The 17,410-nt window shown below is 46.7% G+C and overlaps 3 protein-coding genes across 7 annotated transcripts; all 3 read left to right on the top strand.

Annotated features, from left to right (window-relative positions):
- The first annotated feature begins 726 nt into the window (after positions 1 to 726).
- On the top strand, positions 727 to 4,556 carry sycp3 (synaptonemal complex protein 3). 4 transcript variants are annotated; one of them, XM_026172389.1, is made up of 9 exons: positions 727 to 891; positions 1,116 to 1,256; positions 1,339 to 1,417; positions 1,674 to 1,708; positions 1,921 to 2,038; positions 3,144 to 3,243; positions 3,370 to 3,468; positions 3,754 to 3,858; positions 4,284 to 4,556. In XM_026172389.1, exons 1-9 carry the CDS (start codon positions 759 to 761, stop codon positions 4,335 to 4,337), a joined length of 864 nt encoding a protein of 287 aa, XP_026028174.1. In that variant the 5' UTR covers positions 727 to 758; the 3' UTR covers positions 4,338 to 4,556. The 4 variants fall into 4 exon arrangements, with proteins under 4 accessions (XP_026028174.1, XP_026028173.1, XP_026028176.1 ...); XM_026172388.1 differs by having other exon boundaries at positions 729 to 891; positions 1,113 to 1,256; XM_026172391.1 differs by having other exon boundaries at positions 824 to 990; positions 1,083 to 1,256.
- A 995-nt stretch (positions 4,557 to 5,551) lies between these two features.
- LOC113025026 (E3 ubiquitin-protein ligase arkadia-A-like) lies at positions 5,552 to 10,441 on the top strand. The gene is made up of 11 exons (XM_026172377.1): positions 5,552 to 5,717; positions 5,810 to 6,013; positions 7,406 to 7,463; positions 7,541 to 7,916; positions 8,303 to 8,397; positions 8,475 to 8,561; positions 8,635 to 8,710; positions 8,919 to 9,010; positions 9,817 to 9,938; positions 10,029 to 10,128; positions 10,220 to 10,441. The coding sequence occupies exons 2-11, from the start codon at positions 5,880 to 5,882 to the stop codon at positions 10,295 to 10,297; spliced, it is 1,218 nt and encodes a 405-aa protein (XP_026028162.1). The 5' UTR covers positions 5,552 to 5,717; positions 5,810 to 5,879; the 3' UTR covers positions 10,298 to 10,441.
- Positions 10,442 to 11,360: 919 nt separating this feature from the next.
- Positions 11,361 to 17,386, top strand: LOC113025022 (E3 ubiquitin ligase BIG BROTHER-related-like). 2 transcript variants are annotated; one of them, XM_026172365.1, is made up of 14 exons: positions 11,361 to 11,453; positions 12,153 to 12,231; positions 12,343 to 12,454; positions 13,648 to 13,764; positions 14,523 to 14,639; positions 15,055 to 15,153; positions 15,560 to 15,685; positions 15,817 to 15,914; positions 15,991 to 16,080; positions 16,201 to 16,249; positions 16,509 to 16,573; positions 16,886 to 17,007; positions 17,098 to 17,197; positions 17,271 to 17,386. In XM_026172365.1, the coding sequence occupies exons 3-14, from the start codon at positions 12,379 to 12,381 to the stop codon at positions 17,346 to 17,348; spliced, it is 1,137 nt and encodes a 378-aa protein (XP_026028150.1). In that variant the 5' UTR covers positions 11,361 to 11,453; positions 12,153 to 12,231; positions 12,343 to 12,378; the 3' UTR covers positions 17,349 to 17,386. The 2 variants fall into 2 exon arrangements, with proteins under 2 accessions (XP_026028150.1, XP_026028149.1); XM_026172364.1 differs by lacking the exons at positions 11,361 to 11,453; positions 12,153 to 12,231; positions 12,343 to 12,454 and having other exon boundaries at positions 13,443 to 13,764.
- The last annotated feature ends 24 nt before the right edge of the window (positions 17,387 to 17,410 follow it).

Below are 17,410 nucleotides of genomic sequence, written 5' to 3'. Positions count from 1 at the left end.
GCATTATTTCATGACATTATTATCATTGCTCGTGCAGCTCGTTCTGTTGCTGCTCATTTTCAATAATTCCAGGAAATTGGTAAGAAACGGTTTAGTTCATGGCATATTCTATAATTCCACTTTATTATTTCGTTGTAAAAAAATCATAATTTGTGAGGTGAACATTCTTGAAAAGGCTGATTATTGACCTCTGCGATGTATGGGAGGTGTAATGGCCTCAGATTTGTAAATATAGTTTGGCCAACCTATAATTTCAGATTCAAAAATAATTTTAAAAAAGGTGTTTTTTCTGTTAAAAAACAACCCATCAAAAAATATGGTTTGTCTCTTTTTGTGAGATATTTTAATAGCTATGTTCTGCTGGTTGGTGCAAACCTGCTACAACTACTGCAGGAATTTAAAAAATACTTTTAATAAATGAAAAACTCATGCTGAATACTCATCCAGTTTCAGGTAAAACTGAACTTATATAAACTAGAGCAACTCCCTCCATTCTTTTCACGTTAAAATTCAATTTGTTACTAAAGCAATAGATCGAAACCTTGTAAGTTCAGTAAACATTTATTGTTATTAGAAATCATTTGGTAACAGGGTGGTCTGCCTGATATCCTAATTATAATTGATTTCTTATTTACTTTGTATTTTTTATTGAATATTTCTTTGATTTTTTTTTACCATATTTATCAAATTGTATTTGTGATCTAATATTAAATATTTGTTAATATTCATATTTACGGTTTTTTTTAATATTGACACTAATGTCCTTCCATACTTGGCCTTCTGTTTTGTGGGCGGAATTCGGGGAGATTCGGCGGAGCTCGGCATACTTCGGGCTAAGGTTGTGGCGGGAATCTAGCGGATTCAGCAAGCTAGCAGACTATTTTCATTCAGGTTTGTTTTTATCTAAATAAAGGAGAATTAAAACTAGAACTGCTTTTCGGATTTAGTTAAAATTGAGCCTTGTCCGCTAGTTCGCTTGAAACTAAACAGGTGTTATTAGCAACATTTTTTAATTCTTTAATATCTTATTAAAAAGCTAATTTTATTATTTAAGCTAACATTAGCACTGGGTGGTTTGCCAGCTTTCTTTTTCGTTTTGTAACATTTGGCAGCAGTAAAAGCTAGGAGGATGGCAGCAGCCAGGAAACAGATGAAAAAGAAACTCCTGGAGGAGAGAGCAGATAAAAAGGCTTTTGATTTTACTCCTGAGGCGGAGAAGAAGGAGCTGAGTGGCTCTGAGGATGAAGTCAGAGAAGGTGAGCTGGGTCACCCAGATAGCTATAGGAGCTGATTTTAAGGTGTTCAAAGTAAAATATAACCACTTTCTCATGATTTAAGATGAAACTCCAATAGTGGACAAGCTGGTAAAGAAGAGACCGGCTGACTTTGAGGAGGAGGCGGTTCCCTGTGCTATGGGGTATTTATTATTTCTTAATTAATAGTTTTGTCTTTTAAAATAGCTCCTATAGTTTCCCCATATAACAAGATCATGTTTTAAATGTCATGTTTGATGAGCCTAACAGTCCAAAACCTGAAGATATGAAGCTTATTGTTATACTATTAAGATGAAAATGTTCAAATTTGATAAAGTTGATAATGAAACCTTCATTTCATTGAATTTAATGTGTGTTTAACGCCATCAATCTTGGCATGTTTCCTCGTTTTATGTCCAGAAATGAGGTGCAGTCCATGTTGGAGAAGTTTGGAGGTAAGAAGCGGTTTGTATTTAATTTGTTATTGGAAAAATCATTAGGCGTAATGTCATCTTCGGTCCCTGTTAGACTGCTCATGTGTCCATATAACACAACACAACATATTTCAGCATTTTGACCGAAGAAAGTATGAAATGGTTTACAGAAAAGCAGCGGTGTTTCCTCGTGTTTTATTAGCACAGTATCACATATCTGTTTGTCCTCCCAGCTGACATCAGCAAGGTGATGCAGGCCAAGAAGAAACGTCTGGAGTGTCTGACAAAGAACTACATGAAGGGAAGCCAACACAAGCTGGAGCAGCTGTGGAACAACTACCATAGCCAGAGGTTATTCCTGCTCCCTCCACTTCAAACACTCAGAGAAATGGTTGAAATTCAGTCTTAGAACAGTCACCACATCCTTTAAAACGAGCTCCAGAATCATGTCACGACTTCCTGTGAATCACTCAGCGCTTTAAAGTGAAAGACAGGGAAATTAAATCTCTTTAAATATCCTTCAAATCTGAGTTTTTGTCATTTAGTGTCACCAAAAGATGCATAACTGAGCATGTAGGGAGACATTTACCTAAAAAATAGTCATTTCTGGATTCTCAGCGACTTCACGGCAGCATTGACGCGACCAGGGTGAAAAGAAAATTAGGATTTTAAAATGTCTTTAATTTCCTTATGTTTTGTAAAGACTGTGAGAGCCAGAAATAATATTTAAACCTGTTCCATTTTAAAACACTGTAAAAGACTGAAAACAAGAAATAAGTGAAGGTGACACGGGTTTTTTTCAAACAGTTAAGTTTGAAAAAGAAAACGAATAATTAAAAAACATGTTAAATTGTAACAGTTATGCAGTTAATTAATGAATAGATCAATTAAAAGACGTGACTTCCCCAGTTTATGGCTGACGGTGAGCTCACAGAATTATACAGGCTTCAAATAAGCACCTGTACGGTGAAAGGTTGGCTGGTCAGCCTAATATCAGCAGATGCAGGAGCTGGTTTTTGTTCTGGGACATTGCTTCGCTCTCTGTGCATAACTTTCTGTTTAACTTTTTTTGTTTCTCAGAGAACGTTCGTGTTATGAAAGCGAGGCGGCGCGCTCGTCCCGTGAAGAAGTGCCGTCTACAGAGCATAAACAAGAACGCTTTAGCCTCACTTTCTCTGTGGGTGGTCGTTTCACTTTTAAATAAAGGCGCCTGTTGGCAGCTCTGTAAAGGCAGCGGGCGGGTGTGACCTGTCACAGACGGTGTCCTGCAGAGCGTTCTGGCCTCGGCCAGGATAAACATCAGCTCAGTCAGAACACTGCAGCTCAGCTGCTGATCCCGAGCCTGTGTAAACACAGCACTGTTTGAAAATTTCAGAAATTCGTCTTCAAACTGATGTCACAAAGGTCAGTTATTCGATAACTACATGATTGGAAATCATTTCTGCTGTGTTTGCAGGCAGAAGATGACGCAGCAGTATTCCCAGCAGGTGTCGTCAGCGCTGCAGCAGTGGGAGACCGAAGCCCAGCGAGCCGAGGAGCAGGAGGAGAAGCTCAACGTCAGTCCCCTCCGTTCACTTTAACTGTTTTAGCCTCACGTACTGCACACCGACGGCTTCAGGTGCTTCACCTGTGATGGCGATGAAGGGCCATCGCCGATGTAGACTCTTCCTTTCTGTCTGCAGAATCTGTTCCGGCAGCAGCAGAAGATCCTGCAGCAGGCCAGAGTCGTGCAGAACCAGAAGCTGAAGACCGTCAGAGAGCTGTACGAGCAGTTTGTCAAGGTGAAGCATGTCAGAAGCAGCTCAATGCAGCTCTGTCCCGGCCTGCACACCAACTCTGTGTTTTTACTCAGAGGTCTCGGGAATACCCACGCCTGTTTCTCTCTGAAGTGCAATATGTCAAAAACAAGTCCACACTGCACAGCTACAGGGGCCACGATGAGCAGAATTTAAAGGGTGACCCCTGCAGACGTCACTGATCACCTGAGGATGTGTTTCAGTTTGTATTAAAGCTGTGGTTGTGGAAATCTGCCTGAACTGCTTTTCTGTTTTTTGTTTGTTCTGTAGAACATGGAGGACATGGAGAAGAGCCACGAGTCTTTCCTGCAGGGGGCGCAACAAGAGCTGAAAAAGGAGATGGCCTCCCTGCAGAAGAAGATCCTCATGGACACGGTGCGTTCAGCCAGCAGCAAAACATCACATAAGAACAGGAAAGGGAAGTTTATTCATTAGTAGTTTTTTTCTAAATAAAAGCTCGCAGTATGAATCTGTGAGTGAGGAAGAAGAAGAGTGAGGTCACACAGGTTTCTGTCTGAATGTTCAGGACAGAAACGGCAGACGTTCAAAGGGCCAGTTTGATATGAACCCAGACTTTGATCTGATGGGCGATGGAGTTTCTATCATGAGCTTTATTGCTGTCATTTATTTATGTTTCATTTGTCACAGACTCTCCTCACATGAAGTGATGAGCTCGTCTCGTTTGTCTGTAAAGAGAGCAGCAGAGAGACTTTTAGCTCCTGTCTTTGCTGTTCCCTGAAAACGTTAAAAACACTGATAAACACGGGTGCTGACTCTGTGATGTCGGTGTGTTTCCACAGCAACAGCAGGAGATGGCCACAGTCCGCAAGTCCCTGCAGTCGATGCTTTTCTAGGCCGCCGCCCTCCGGAGGCTTCAGTTCTGCTCGTTCCTTGCGGTTCTCACAGGTTTCATTAAAACATGAACTGTTCTCGCCCGAGTTCTGATTTCACTGCTGGGTTTGTGGACGAGCGGCTCCAGGCTGAGCTCTGTGATGACGCTGCAGTTTCCATTCATCCTTTCATTCTTTGCTCCTGAAGTTATAAAAATAAAGAACGTGTTGGTGATACAGCGACAGCTTTGATTAGTCTGCTTTTTATTCTCCTCATTACTCGTTTGTTGTGTTAAAAAGCTTTTCGGCAGCGTCCTGAAGCTGTGTGTGAAGAATTTGGTGTTGACTGTGAGGCGAAACGAAGGAAAGCTGGAGCTCATCACTGCCCAGGAGGAGAGGGCAAAACAGCACTCAGCTTTTTAAAATATTTTAATTTGTTCATTTTTTCCTTTTATTTGTTTTTTATTTGAATTTTTGGTTCAATATTTGTTCATTTTTACCTTTCAAATGGTTTAATTTCTAAATGTTTTTGTCATTTTGCCTCAGCAACTCACAAGTTTGGGTTTCCTTTCATATATTAAACTCTGGCTTTTTAACCACATAGAGAGGAGAGAGTTTTAAACAGTTTTTGAACATCTCACATGGGGTGGGGAGGTTCAACACACGCTTTTACCTCCGCTCGCCGGCCTCATCATCTGCTGACCAGGAGAGAAGCCCCCTGTGAAATTCACACCAGCCGACCCTAAAGGAAATCCAGGTGTATTGTACGAGACCACACCCACCCCAACATCACCTGTTCGTCTCCCCCTGCCCTTGGGAAGAGAGTGCTCAGTCAAGTTCAGATCACAGCTTCACTGATTCTCACAGATCAGCAAGAACTAAAACAGAGTTTGTGGTAAACATTAAGCTGTTAATGACGAGCTTCTGTACGTGGGAGTCAGTGGAGTCAAGTAACAAAGACCAAGATATCACTGACTGACTCTGCTTCTCCTTATTTCCTGTTTCTGTATGTGCAGCTAATCCGCGAGACTCCAGCCAAAGCAGCATTTCTCAAATCTGAATCATGCAAAGCTGCTTTAATAGACTCAAAGTTTTTATGTAGCTCAAAATATTTTCCTCTCCACAGCTTTGATTTATTAACAAAAATATTTTAATGTTACCCAAAGGTTTGAACTTTTTTTTAAATTTATCTAAAACTGAAAGTCGTCCGGGCCGCCGGGGGGACTCTTGGGTACTTTTCCCGGTGACACCGGAAGTTTTCGCTCTTATTGTGAAGAGAACTTCCTGTTTTGGTCCAAGCGGTGGAGTACCGTTAACGACCCGAGAAAGAGGCGAAAGTTTGATTCCTTGGCTTTTGGCTCCGTGAGTTTCGGTTCTCCGGGTTCGTGCTTGTTCCGGACGGCGGTGAGTTGTTTGCTCGCGCCTCTCGGAGCTAACTCTCCGATCTGCGCACCGTGTTCGCTAAACGCGCCTCCCTGTGCTTTGTTCCCACTCAGCGGCCTGACATGAGTCTGAGTCTCAGGTGATTCGAGTACCAGGTCTTTGCTGGGGGAAGAAGAGGAGAGCATGGAGGGCAAGTTAGCGGACAGCCCGTGTTCATCGGAGCCGGACAGCCCGGGGGTGCTGAACCGAGGCTGCCTGCTCGACTCGGACGATGTCCCGTACCCCGAGCTGCCCGTCATCGTCCCGGAAACCCCCAGGTACCCTGCACCCGTGGCACGTTAGCACACATACAGGAAATTACACGTACATGTAGTCCGAGTTCCTGGAAGCTGCAGTAACAGCTGCTCTGCTGAGAGTCTGGGGCTTCCCTGTATTTGTGACCTTTACTCTGGAGAGTACACACACTTCCTGTCTGTGGTGCACCCTTAAATGTATGGACTCCGTGAGGAAGCTTCGGCCTCTGCTCACACGGTGAGCCGGCCTCTGTGACCCTCTCTCGAGTGTTTATTGGTCCCTCGCATGTGATCGCTTTCAGGCCAATAGCACCACCAGGACTTTCCTCGTAAACGGCAACAACAAACTGCAGCGATGACAGACAGCAGAGGAGACCGAGCAGGTCCAAACAGTCCTCTGCTGCAGGGACACAGTCACACCTGCCCCGCAGCAGCTGCTCCGCTCTCTCCACACCAGAGTCCGGGCAGGCTGAAATCTGCTGCTGTGTTTGGATCCCAGTAATAAAGCAGCACAGCCCAGCTGGACGCTGATCCCATCGCTCTGTTAGAAACCAACTGCACGTGTGCTGACTGCTCAGCAGCTGTGGGAGTCAGAGACCGTATTTAACTCCTGTGCTGACAGGTCAGCTGCTGTTTACAAGCCTCCCAGTGGAACAAACCCTGTTCGTGTAACGCTGGACTTCAGCCTGTTTCACTTTCAAACAGAAAGTGGACTGTTTGCAGTTACGGGGGTTTTCCAGTAGGAATGAAAATCTATTCTTGGAAACACTTTCTGTTTCCTCAAACTATCAACAGTTGGTAGAGGTTTTCTCATTAAAGACGACGTGACTAACATAAGGAGAGGGCGACTCCGCTCGCTTCATGTGGCGGTGGTGGTGGTGGTGGGGGAGGGCAGGCTTTAACTGGCCAATTGTGACCCGAGCCCGAAATGGGCCAATGATGAAACTGAGCGAGGGCACGACTACCAGGACGGGCAGCGATGTGTCACACACTTTGACTCATAGATTATAGTTTAGCCCAGTGTCCACAGGCTCTCCTTAAGTTATCACTGATGATGACCTCACAGTGGTCATGTGACCCTCGAGATGTTCCAGCCCAAAGGTGACCGTAGTTTTTCCTTCTTCACACGTTCGCACATCGTGACGACATCATTAAGGCTGTACTCTATAGTTCCTGTGACTGTAGAAATGAGGTCAGAGGTCGGGGGTTTCCTTCGGCGTGGGGATTTTAGATAAGAGTGCAGCTGGGTGGATGAGGGTTGCAGTAAAAAGTTCTCAGATCAAAGATGTCTGAAAACGTTTTGTTCCTGCAAACAGGAACACACAGATATTTACCGCCAGGGTTTCGGTATTTATTTACTTTGTGTGATGGGCGTGTTATTTTGGTGCTGAGGTGAAATCTGTCTCTTTGCTCCAGCCCGCAGCTCGCCAAGCGGCGGAGGCGTCGGCACGTCGTAGAAGAGCATTTCAGCCCGGTGAGTCGCTGCCCTACTGAATCCCTTTGTAACCAACTCTTCATCGCAGACTCACAGAGTCATTTCATTCCCCTCAGGTGCCGGTGGACAGCTGTCCAGAACCAGACTGTCTCACCCCCAGCAAGCGAGCTTTTTCACATAGTTCTAAACGCCGGCGGCTGGCCAAACAGAGCGCCGGCTTCGTTCCCGCGTCCTCTCTCAGGACGTTTGCTTTGGGCAGCTGGCTGGAAGCCCCGCGGTCCACTGCATCCTCATCGTCCTCTTCGTCTTCTTCCTTTTCGTCCTCTTCCTACCTCACTCCGGTATCAGTCCTTCAGCCGAGACCAAATGAGACGAATACTTTGGCGTCACCGTCACCACCTCCAGCAGCGGCGTCGAGCTCCAACTCGCTGTCCTTCCTCACTGAAGAGGAGAGGAGGTGGCTGAACGGTGATGAAGGCGGCACCTCTGCAGGTACGAGCGTTCGGCGGTCACACTTCCTGCCTGAATCTGAGCTTTACAGAAACGTCTCTGAAGTGATGGCGTTACTCTCCACCAGACTCCATTAAAAAAAAACAGAATTTAGCCTCATAGAAGACAGCAGCTGTTCTCCTGCTGCTGCTCAGCTGACTTGGTCTTATTGTGCAACTTCACATTCACAGTTTAACATCCAGACGTCACAGGAAGCGAACAGAAAGTTAACGTTTTGAGGTAAAAATCGATGTTTTTTCACTGGAGTCTGGTGGAAGTTGGCGGGTGTTTCTGGGAACAGATGAAGAAACCTGTTTATGAGGAAACTCATCAGCTCGAGTCTGAGTCGTCAGACAAACTCAGTGATGTTTCTGTCGTTTCTCCTGCAGCTGCAGTGGAGCAGATCATCATCAGCGACGATGAGGAAGCCACCGTGCGTTCACTACAGATGGAGGAAGACGAGGCGCTGGCCCGCAGCCTGCAGGTAGAAGCTGACCCGGACAAAAACGCCTCACCTGAGGCAGAGCGGACAGGTGTTCACGTTTCCTTTTCATCCTTCAGGCTCAGTTTGACCGAGAGGAGTCGGATCTTCATGGCAGGCACCAGCATCATCACCACCATCACCTTCATCAAGAGAGTCACCACAGGGTGAGACAGAGTGAAGGACGTGTGCAGGTACAGGGTTCGGTTTGTGGACTCAGGTGTGACCTTCTCTCTGCAGTTTTATCCCTACGTGGAGCCTCGCTGGATGTCTCAGGTGCTCGCGGCCGTCTCTCCTCTTGTGGGGCTGGAAGAAGGTAAGACATGGTGATGATGTCACTGGCGTTTAGAGCAGCGATTAATCGAGCGTTCGCTGGTAAACAAGAGCCTGCTCACACCTGATTGGTCAGTAGGAGGGAGACTGAACATGTGATCTGTGACCTCCTGATTCTCCAGCTGTGTTTAGAGTTTCAATCAGTTTGCAGTCATTTTGCTTCTTCTGATGCAGCTGATGTGTTTCCGCAGACCTGATTGGTCAGCGTAGAAGACGTGGGCAGGGCAGGAGGAGGAACGGCATACCCGACTTTTCAGACGACCTTCAGGGAAACGACTACGAGGTGAGGAGGCTCGGAGGACTGATGGAGGAGGGAGGCCTCACATTTGTTTGAACTGAAGTGTGCTGCGACCTAATCTAGGTCAGCTCCACCCACCGGTTACCTGGAAGTCCGGGACAGCAGAAACAAATCAATCATGTTGGTGTTAGAGGTGTGGCGATCATAACCACTGCTGAGCATCGGCAGCCTCAGCACCTGGGGGCGGTTTAGCAAGAACACATGGGACACGGAGTCCTGAGAGGCGATTGGTCGACCAGAGTCAGCTGAACTTGGCGCCTTGTTTGTGGCTCAGCTGCAGAAAGCTTTGATCCGGTCAACGAGATTTAGTTCCCATTCCAGAAAAACACTGTTCCTGTCACATCAGTGTTGCAGTATCGCTCCGGCACGGCGTCTTTGCAGGGGGAGGACACGTAAGCCTAAATTTCTGGCTTTAACTCGAACCCGCTTTACTTCAGTTTTATTTACACAGCACGCAGTCACCACAACAGTCACCTCAGGGTGCTCCGTGCTGTACGGCTCCCAACAATCATGTGACCCCCTATGAACAAGCGCTTGGTCACAGTGGGAAGGAAAAAGACCCAGGCTCAGGGAGGCTGTCTGAGCGGGGGAGGAAGTCGGGGAAAGACGCGCCGTGGAGCCCGATTTTCTTCTCATACTCTCAGTCCTGAATCGCGCGTTCCGGAGCCGATGATCGCGATATTCAAACGGACGTTAAATTATTACAAACGTTTTTCCTGTCATAAATCTGTGTGAACATACGAGTCACCGTCAGACAAGCGTGACCCCGTGACCCTCTGCTCGTCTTTCAGGCTCTGCTGGAGTTCGAGGAGCGTCAGGGCGCCGTGGTATCCAGGAAGCTGAGTCGGCGGGAAATCCAAAGGTTTCCCACCAAGGTGTTTCAGGGATCCAGCAGTGGCGGCGGGAACACGCAGTGAGTCTCTGAGCTCGCCGTTTGTAACGCTGAAAACAAACGAACCCCGAACCTGCACGCTAACACGTCTCTGTGCTGATTGGCCGGCAGGTGTCAGATCTGTTTCTGCGACTACAGCGACGGCGAGAAGCTGAGGATTCTGCCCTGTTTCCATGACTACCACGTCCAGTGTATCGACCGATGGCTGAAGGTACTCCGGGGGATGCGCCGTTCGCGCTCCACTGTTTTTAGAGCCCCTCCTTAAACGCCGTCTCCTCACCTGTGTCTCCCCTCCTCCTCAGGATAACACCACCTGTCCTATCTGCAGAGCCAACCTGGCTGACGGAAACGCCGTCGCCCCCCCGACCTCTGACCTCTGACCTCGTTTCTACAGTTTTCTATCGGAGCAGACGGGTTCGTGTCTCCTGAAGGACGACTCAGACTTCTGTTTTTCAGTTTTTTATATTTTTATTTAAAGGTTTGTCGGTGCTCATGTGACCACAGAAATAAAACAATAAAACCTCGCAGCGAGTTTTTTCATTTATTTAGTGACGAGCAACCAGTGCTTCTTAATATTTCATCTTCTTATGTCTTAATGTTGTTTGTTTTATTTTTTTAAGCCTTAGATAGTTTGTTTGACATAATTTTGACTTTTCGTAAAATATTAATATTTTCTGTAAAATATTTTAATTTCTCCTCTGAACAAAAATCAGAAAAGCTGCGACCTGTTGCAGCAACAGCATCAAACTGTTTTATTTAGTCTGCTTTGTGTTGATGTGTCTGTTCCTCTAAATGTTCAAAATAATACAAACTGTTATTTAGATCATATATTTAATTCAGTTCTATTTTATTTACAAGGCACCAAATCATGACCACAGTGCCTCGTGGTGCTTTATGTTTTATGGTAAAGACCCTAAAATTATGCACCCCAACAATCAGATGACCCCCTGTGACCACTTTGGGGACTGTGGGAACGAAAAACTCCTTTTTAACAGGAAGAATCAGGAGGCTCAAAGTTGTGAATCGTGACGCCTTTACTCTCCACCAGACCAAAAACATGAATTTGACCTCACAGGAAACGAGCCGCTGTCTCCTTTTCTGCTGTGGATTTGTGTTTTTCTGTGACTTTGGCTTCTCGGTGGGTTAGTGTGGATCAGTGTGGAGCTGATAATAAAAAATCCATGTGAAACTTTATTATCCAACTGTTACGGTTACAGTAGACGCAACAAATCCAGCCTCGGCCATTCTCGACCTCAAACACAGATACATAGGGTATCCTTTAACTTCTGTCAGTTCCCACAGTCTCAGCAGGTGAGTGGACATCAGTGATGGTGAGTTCAGGTGAAGCAAAAATATGAACGAGTTTTAATTGTGTTGGTGAAATGAACTCTATTCTCTCATTAAACGTCAGAGCCGCTCAGATCTAATTAAAGAGTGGGCGGGGCTTGTTACACGTCACGTATATGTATAAAGGTTGGAGAGCTTCCCTTCCACCCAGCGTGTGCCTCTAGTATCAAATGCAGACCTCCAGTCAAGGTAGGTGCTCTGTGCTCTCCTCTGTTGTTCGTATTATGGTTATTATAGTAACTATAGTTTAAACTAGCAGCTTTCATTCTCATGATTTCACCGCTGCGTCATGAATCAGCTTAAATCACAAACTTTTACTTTCGCTTCCTCGGCCGTGACAGCCGGATCATCCGGATCCTTTCCCCCTTCAGCTTTTTGTGAAAGCGCTAGAAATCAGAAATCAGAGAGGAAAGTGTGGCTGGCTGAGAAAGGATTCGGACCCACAGAGTCAGACTTGACAGGAAACTCCCCCAAACCACCCGGAAATATCCCCTCTGACACTTAGGCGCAGTGTTTCCTCCTGATCTGAGCTTCATCCTGCAGTTACACGTCTCTGAGAGACGCTCGGTTTGGGGCAGATGTGCCGATAGACACACCCCTGCGCCACCGTAACATCCAAACACCGTCAGTCCAGGGGCGTGTCCGGGGACAGGAGTGCATGGGGTGGCACCCTCCCTGATCACCAACCACCAGGAACATTTACCCAAGTTCTTCACTGAAGTGCACGTTATTGTACTGAATCCAAGTATTTCAGTTTTACTGAGGCAGATGTTACATTTCCGACACTTTATTTTCAATTTTCTTATTGGTTCGCTGATTAACTGCATTATTGTAGTTGTAACTGGGTCATAAATTACATATTGTTATAATTCCTGTTATATCTTTTAGGACCTTCAAGCCTGTAGTTGTGTTCATTATCAGGAGCCCCCCCCCCCCATCCTTCTTCTTCTTTGGTGCAGATTTCCAGGTGAGGGAGAATCTGCTGTTTTTATCACTGGGCTCTTTGCACAGATCCATGGTGTTAAAAACCTGCATTTGTAATCAGTGACGGTTTTCTGATGAGTCGTTTCTCCTGCAGCTGTACTGGAGCAGTTAATCATCATCATCAGTGACGATGAGGAGGTCGCAGCAGGTGGAGGAAGACGAGGCGCTGGCCCGACGCCTGCAGCTAGAAGCTGACTCAGAATTTGGTAAATGTCATGGCCAGTGTTGGTCAAGTTACTTGAAAAAAGTAATCAGTAACTAATTACTGATTACTTCCCCAAAAAAGTAATCCCGTTACTTTACTGATTACTTATTTTCAAAAGTAATTAGTTACTTAGTTACTTTTTAAAAACACGATTTACAACCTGAATAGGTGATAAAGTGATAGATCTTTCAGCCCAATTCTACTTTTTCTGCATAATCCATCATACAAAATGTAATCAAATGGAAAAGTCTCTTTTTTTAACTTGTTTTATTAGTTTTAATCTTTTAACTTTATGCATCAAGCAAACATTTAATTATCTGCAACATTCTCTGACTGGAAGAAATTAGTTTAACATTTAAACCTATTTTCTGCACATTCCAACACATAAAATAAAATATTTTTGTGTGTTTACACTCAGTCTTTCAAATAGATGCAAGTAAAACACAGCAGAAAATAAATAAAGTCAAAGACTCAGCGGTCCTGTTGCTCTATTTTCACCTATAAGCAGGAGTGGGGTAGGCGGAGGTTACCCTGGTGCAGGTGTGCCGCGGTCAGTGGAAGAATCCGTGAGTTTCTCTGTGAGTTTCCCATCACGTCGTAGCTACTCGCTGCTTGTTGGAAGTTTAGGGGTTTTTTCGCTGTAAAAAGAAGTTTTCTTCCCACGCACAGCGGACACTAATGTTTTTGTCACTTTTTATGGAATCAAACTCAAAGTAAGGTCAGTACTTCCACGCTTTAAACGCTGCACGCTCATACTCTCTCCTGCACTGATATATGATCCATTGTTGATCTGCACACAGCTGTTGTCACGAACGTCGCACTCGCTTACGTCACTGTCGTGAGACATTCTCGCAAAAAATCACGGTTTTAGTAACGCAGTAACGCAGCGTTCCTACGGGAAAGTAATGGTAATCTAATTACCATTTTTGCAATCGTAATCCCTTACTTTACTCGTTACTTGAAAAAAGTAATCGGGTTACAGTATCGCGTTTCTTGTAACGCGTTACTGCCCCTCTCTGGTCGTGGGGGTGGGGACTTTATGTAATTCTATAGAATTTGCCAGCTTAGACGGGCATGATGTCGGTATGAGGAGATCATTCAGTCCCATTGAGTTACCCTTTGAATATTTCAGGGTTTTAAACTCCTACTCAATAACTGATGAACTCTTAAATCTTTCCATCTCTTCTCCTGCAGCTGGGGTGGAGCAGATCTCCATCACTGAGGAGCAGCAGGCTGCGGTTCGTTTACAGCAGATGGAGGAAGATAAGCTGCTGGCCCGCCGGCTGCAGGCAGAGGACGACTCGGACATCGGTATGTGTCGGTCTTATCGGGGGGGGCAGACCTGCTGTCGGTCTGCTGCTTTTGTAAGTGAACCAAAGAAAATGCTAATGCTAAATAACTTCTGTAACTGCTATGAACGTCATGTGACTGTGATGCTCGGCGTGAGCAGTTATACTTATATATTACAACTTCCTGTCACACGTGTCAAATGAAACACCGAACTAAGACTTTTTACACCTTTGTTCATTTTTTGTATTTGGCGACGTGCTCCTGATGAGACAAGCGCTCCGGCTAAAACAGATGGAGGACGACCATGACCAACTAGGCTCCACCCCTAAACTGGTCCTGATAATCTAGACTAGGAACAAAACAAAAAACAGGACCGCCAGTACCTCCCAATTCAGCCTGTACTTAAAAAAACAAACAACTGACGGAGGTGACGGGCGACCATGCTCCGTCTTCTCTGAAGGCTCGCCTTCAGGAACCAATCAGCAGTAAGAATAAATCAGAGAAGCTCACACAGGGGCGCTGCTTGTCTGCCTTTTGCAGTGGGGAGACTGCAGCCCCCTCAGCCCCCCTCCTTCACACGGCCCTGTCCATGCTGTCCTGTAGGGAATGACTGTGATTGGCTGTGGTCACGAGTCGATTTGCATTTTATTAAAGATAATTTTTAATTGGTTCTTTATTTTTAGTTTTTTGCATTTTAAATATCACTCGATGGTGCACGCGTCTCTGGGTCTAGCTTCTTTGGCCTGGATGGGTTCTGTGACGAGTGGTTTCTCCTGCAGCTGTGGTGGAGCAGATCTCCATCAGCGAGGAGGAGGAGGCTGCAGCTCGTTCGCAGCAGCTGAGGGAAGACGAGGCGCTGGCCCGACGGCTGCAGGTGGAGGACGACTCGGACATGGGTACGTGTTGGCGTTACACACACACATATGAATATTGGAACCCTTCTTTCACTGCTGCTTTAGTTTCAGCGTCTCTGACGGTTGTTGGCGACAAAAAAAAGCGGATCCGATCCTGGAGTTACTCTTCTCTCAGCATCAGGAACATTAAAGTTCCCGATGCTTCCTAAGCTCCACTTTTATCTTTCAGCTTCTCCAAAATTTCCAATTTCCAACATTCATACATGTTGCTGATGACTCAAACGGCTGCAGGAACACGCCCACCCTCCACATTAGTTATTATTAGAACAGTTAACATGCATGTCACTCCTGCTGTCACATTTTGTCAGCGTGGTGTCTTTGAACGCAGCACGGGGGCTGTTGCCTCAGCAGCTGCACCCTCAGTGGAGGCTTGTCTGATCCTTCGTTTCTTCTGCAGCTGCGGTGGAGCAGCTCGCCATCAGCGAGGAGGACGCCATTTGTTTCCAGCAGGCGGAGGATGACGAGGAGCTGCAGGTGGAGGCCGGCTCAGACATCGGTACGTCAGCGTTGCGTTAGGCTGTGGTGAGTCGGTGAGTGAAACGGGCGCTGCTCTCAGGCGCTGCTCGGTAATCGCTGTTCGCCGTTCGCTCGCAGCTGCTCGATGAGCAAACGTCGCTGTTCCCACTTCCACGCTTTGCATACAGGGCGGGATTCCCACTGTGGAAGAATGATTTTGTTTTATTTTGTATTTATTTTTTTAAATGTTTTGCCTTTTTAAATCTATATCCTTCATTCATCATCATCTTCATCACTACTGTGATGTTGTGGCACGGTGGTGTGGTGGTCAGCAGGGTGTGCTCACAGTGAGAAGGTTCTGGTTCTGTTCTCCGGTTCTCCCACAGTCCGAACTATTATTATTACTATATGATGATGGAGTCTGTGACGAGTGGTTTCTCCTGCAGCTGTGGAGGAGCAGATCTCCAGCAGCGAGGAGGAGGAAGAGGAAGAGGATGCGGTTCCTTCACAGCAGGTGGAGGAAGACGAGGCTCTGGCCCGAAGGCTGCAGGCGGAGGACGACTCGGTGCTCGGTACGTGTCAGTGTTGGGGGGCGGACCTTGAGAACGATGGGGAACGTCGGTATTATTGAAACATGATTGGCTGGTGGTGGTTCCAGCCTCCTGCTGAACCTTCAGCGTTCTTCTGATGCTTTGTTCTGCAGCCGCGGTGGTGGAGCAGCTCGCCGTCAGCGACGAAGAGGAGGGAGCCACTGGTTTACAGCAGGTGGAGGATCACGAGGCGCTGCACCAACACCTGCAGGTGGAGGCAGACTTGCACCAAACGCCTCACCTGAGGCAGAGCGGACAGGTGTTCACGTTTCTGTTTGTTCCTCCAGGCTCGGCTGGACCGAGTGGAGCACAACAGACACCGTCACCACCTCCATTATCACCACCTCCACCAGCGTCTTCTTCATCGCCTCCACAGGGTGAGGCAGCCAATCACAGTCTGATCGTGGTTTTCATATTATCAAAAGTGGTGCTGCGTTCAGGAAACGTGCGACGTTTTGCTTTGATTCGCTGACCGAGCCGTGACCTTCTCTCTGCAGGGTCGTCCCACAGAGCGCCGCTGGATGATTCAGGTGGCTCCCGGAGAAGGTAAGCACCAGAAACCAAGTACTACAGAGATAAATACATGCAGTACTTCAGTCCAATCAGGTCTTTGGAGTATTTGTAGTTTTTCTACTCGCTCCTGTTAAAGTAAAGATTTTTTTTCTCTCTATAAAAACTGAACAAACACAAGCTGCTCAAACCTGACCGACCAATCAAACGACAGCGTAGAAACCTGACCAATCAAACGACAGCATGACACTGTTGTAGAGCTTTAATCGGTCTGCTTCTGCTGATCGTTCCACAGTTCTGATTGGTCACGGCAGGAGTAGGGACGCCACATCTGATGACGCTGAAGGAAACGACTACGAGGTGAGGAGTCTGGAGGAGGGGGAGGGGTCTCGAGGAGGGGGAGGAGTTTCGATCATTCTGCAGACTTTGTTCACTCAGGGACAAAAATCCCGTCAGAATTTGTCTTTGGAGCTTTTTTTCCAAAAAGTTGTTTTGAATTTGGATCTTTCTTCTTCTTCTTTAATGTTTCATCTCAGACTTGGTTTGTGATCTCTTCTTTACGTTCCTCCTTCGTGTTACAGTTAAGCTCTTACAGTTAGACGCTGCAGGTATTCAACGTGGACCAATCAGGGCCCAGATGTCAGAGTGTTGACGCCTTTGCTCGTCTTTCAGTCTCTGCTGGAGCTCGAGGAGCGTCAGGGCGCCGTGAGGACCAATCAGCTGAGCGCGACGGACATCCAGAGGTTTCCCACCAAGGTGTTCCAGGGATGCGGCGGCAGCGGCGGGAACACGCAGTGAGTCTCCGAGCTCGCCATTTGTAACGCTGAAAACAAACAAACCCCAAACCTGCACGCTAACACGTCTCTGTGCTGATTGGCCGGCAGGTGTCAGATCTGTGTCTGCGACTACAGCGACGGCGAGAAGCTGAGGATTCTGCCGTGTTTCCATGACTACCACGTTCACTGTATCGACCAGTGGCTGAAGGTAACGCCGTGCTTGGTTATACGGAGATGACATAAACTTGGAACGCCACCTGACTCTGTCTCCTCCCCCCCAGGATAACCCCACCTGTCCCATCTGCAGAGTCAACCTGGCCGACAAAGACACCATCGCCCCCCCGACCTCTGACCTCTGACCTTGCTTCTACTGTTTCCTATGGGAACAGACAGACAGGAAGGAAGGAAGGAAGGAAGGAGG

This window comes from Astatotilapia calliptera, chromosome 7, assembly GCF_900246225.1.
Source record: "Astatotilapia calliptera chromosome 7, fAstCal1.2, whole genome shotgun sequence".
Classification (NCBI taxonomy): Eukaryota; Metazoa; Chordata; class Actinopteri; order Cichliformes; family Cichlidae; genus Astatotilapia; species Astatotilapia calliptera.
This window is presented reverse-complemented; position numbering and strand designations above follow the sequence as displayed.

Coding starts and splice junctions, on each gene's coding strand:
- sycp3 (XM_026172388.1), top strand. CDS start 759: ATGTCCTTCCATACTTGGCCTTCTGTTTTGTGGGCGGAATTCGGGGAG. Junction 1,257..1,338: donor TGAGGATGAAGTCAGAGAAG/GTGAGCTGGGTC, acceptor TCATGATTTAAG/ATGAAACTCCAATAGTGGAC. Junction 3,469..3,753: donor TGTACGAGCAGTTTGTCAAG/GTGAAGCATGTC, acceptor TTTGTTCTGTAG/AACATGGAGGACATGGAGAA.
- LOC113025022 (XM_026172364.1), top strand. CDS start 13,539: ATGAGGAGATCATTCAGTCCCATTGAGTTACCCTTTGAATATTTCAGG. Junction 16,081..16,200: donor TTCTTCATCGCCTCCACAGG/GTGAGGCAGCCA, acceptor TTCTCTCTGCAG/GGTCGTCCCACAGAGCGCCG. Junction 16,574..16,885: donor CTGAAGGAAACGACTACGAG/GTGAGGAGTCTG, acceptor CTCGTCTTTCAG/TCTCTGCTGGAGCTCGAGGA.
- LOC113025026 (XM_026172377.1), top strand. CDS start 5,880: ATGGAGGGCAAGTTAGCGGACAGCCCGTGTTCATCGGAGCCGGACAGC. Junction 9,939..10,028: donor AGTGGCGGCGGGAACACGCA/GTGAGTCTCTGA, acceptor ATTGGCCGGCAG/GTGTCAGATCTGTTTCTGCG. Junction 10,129..10,219: donor GTATCGACCGATGGCTGAAG/GTACTCCGGGGG, acceptor CCTCCTCCTCAG/GATAACACCACCTGTCCTAT.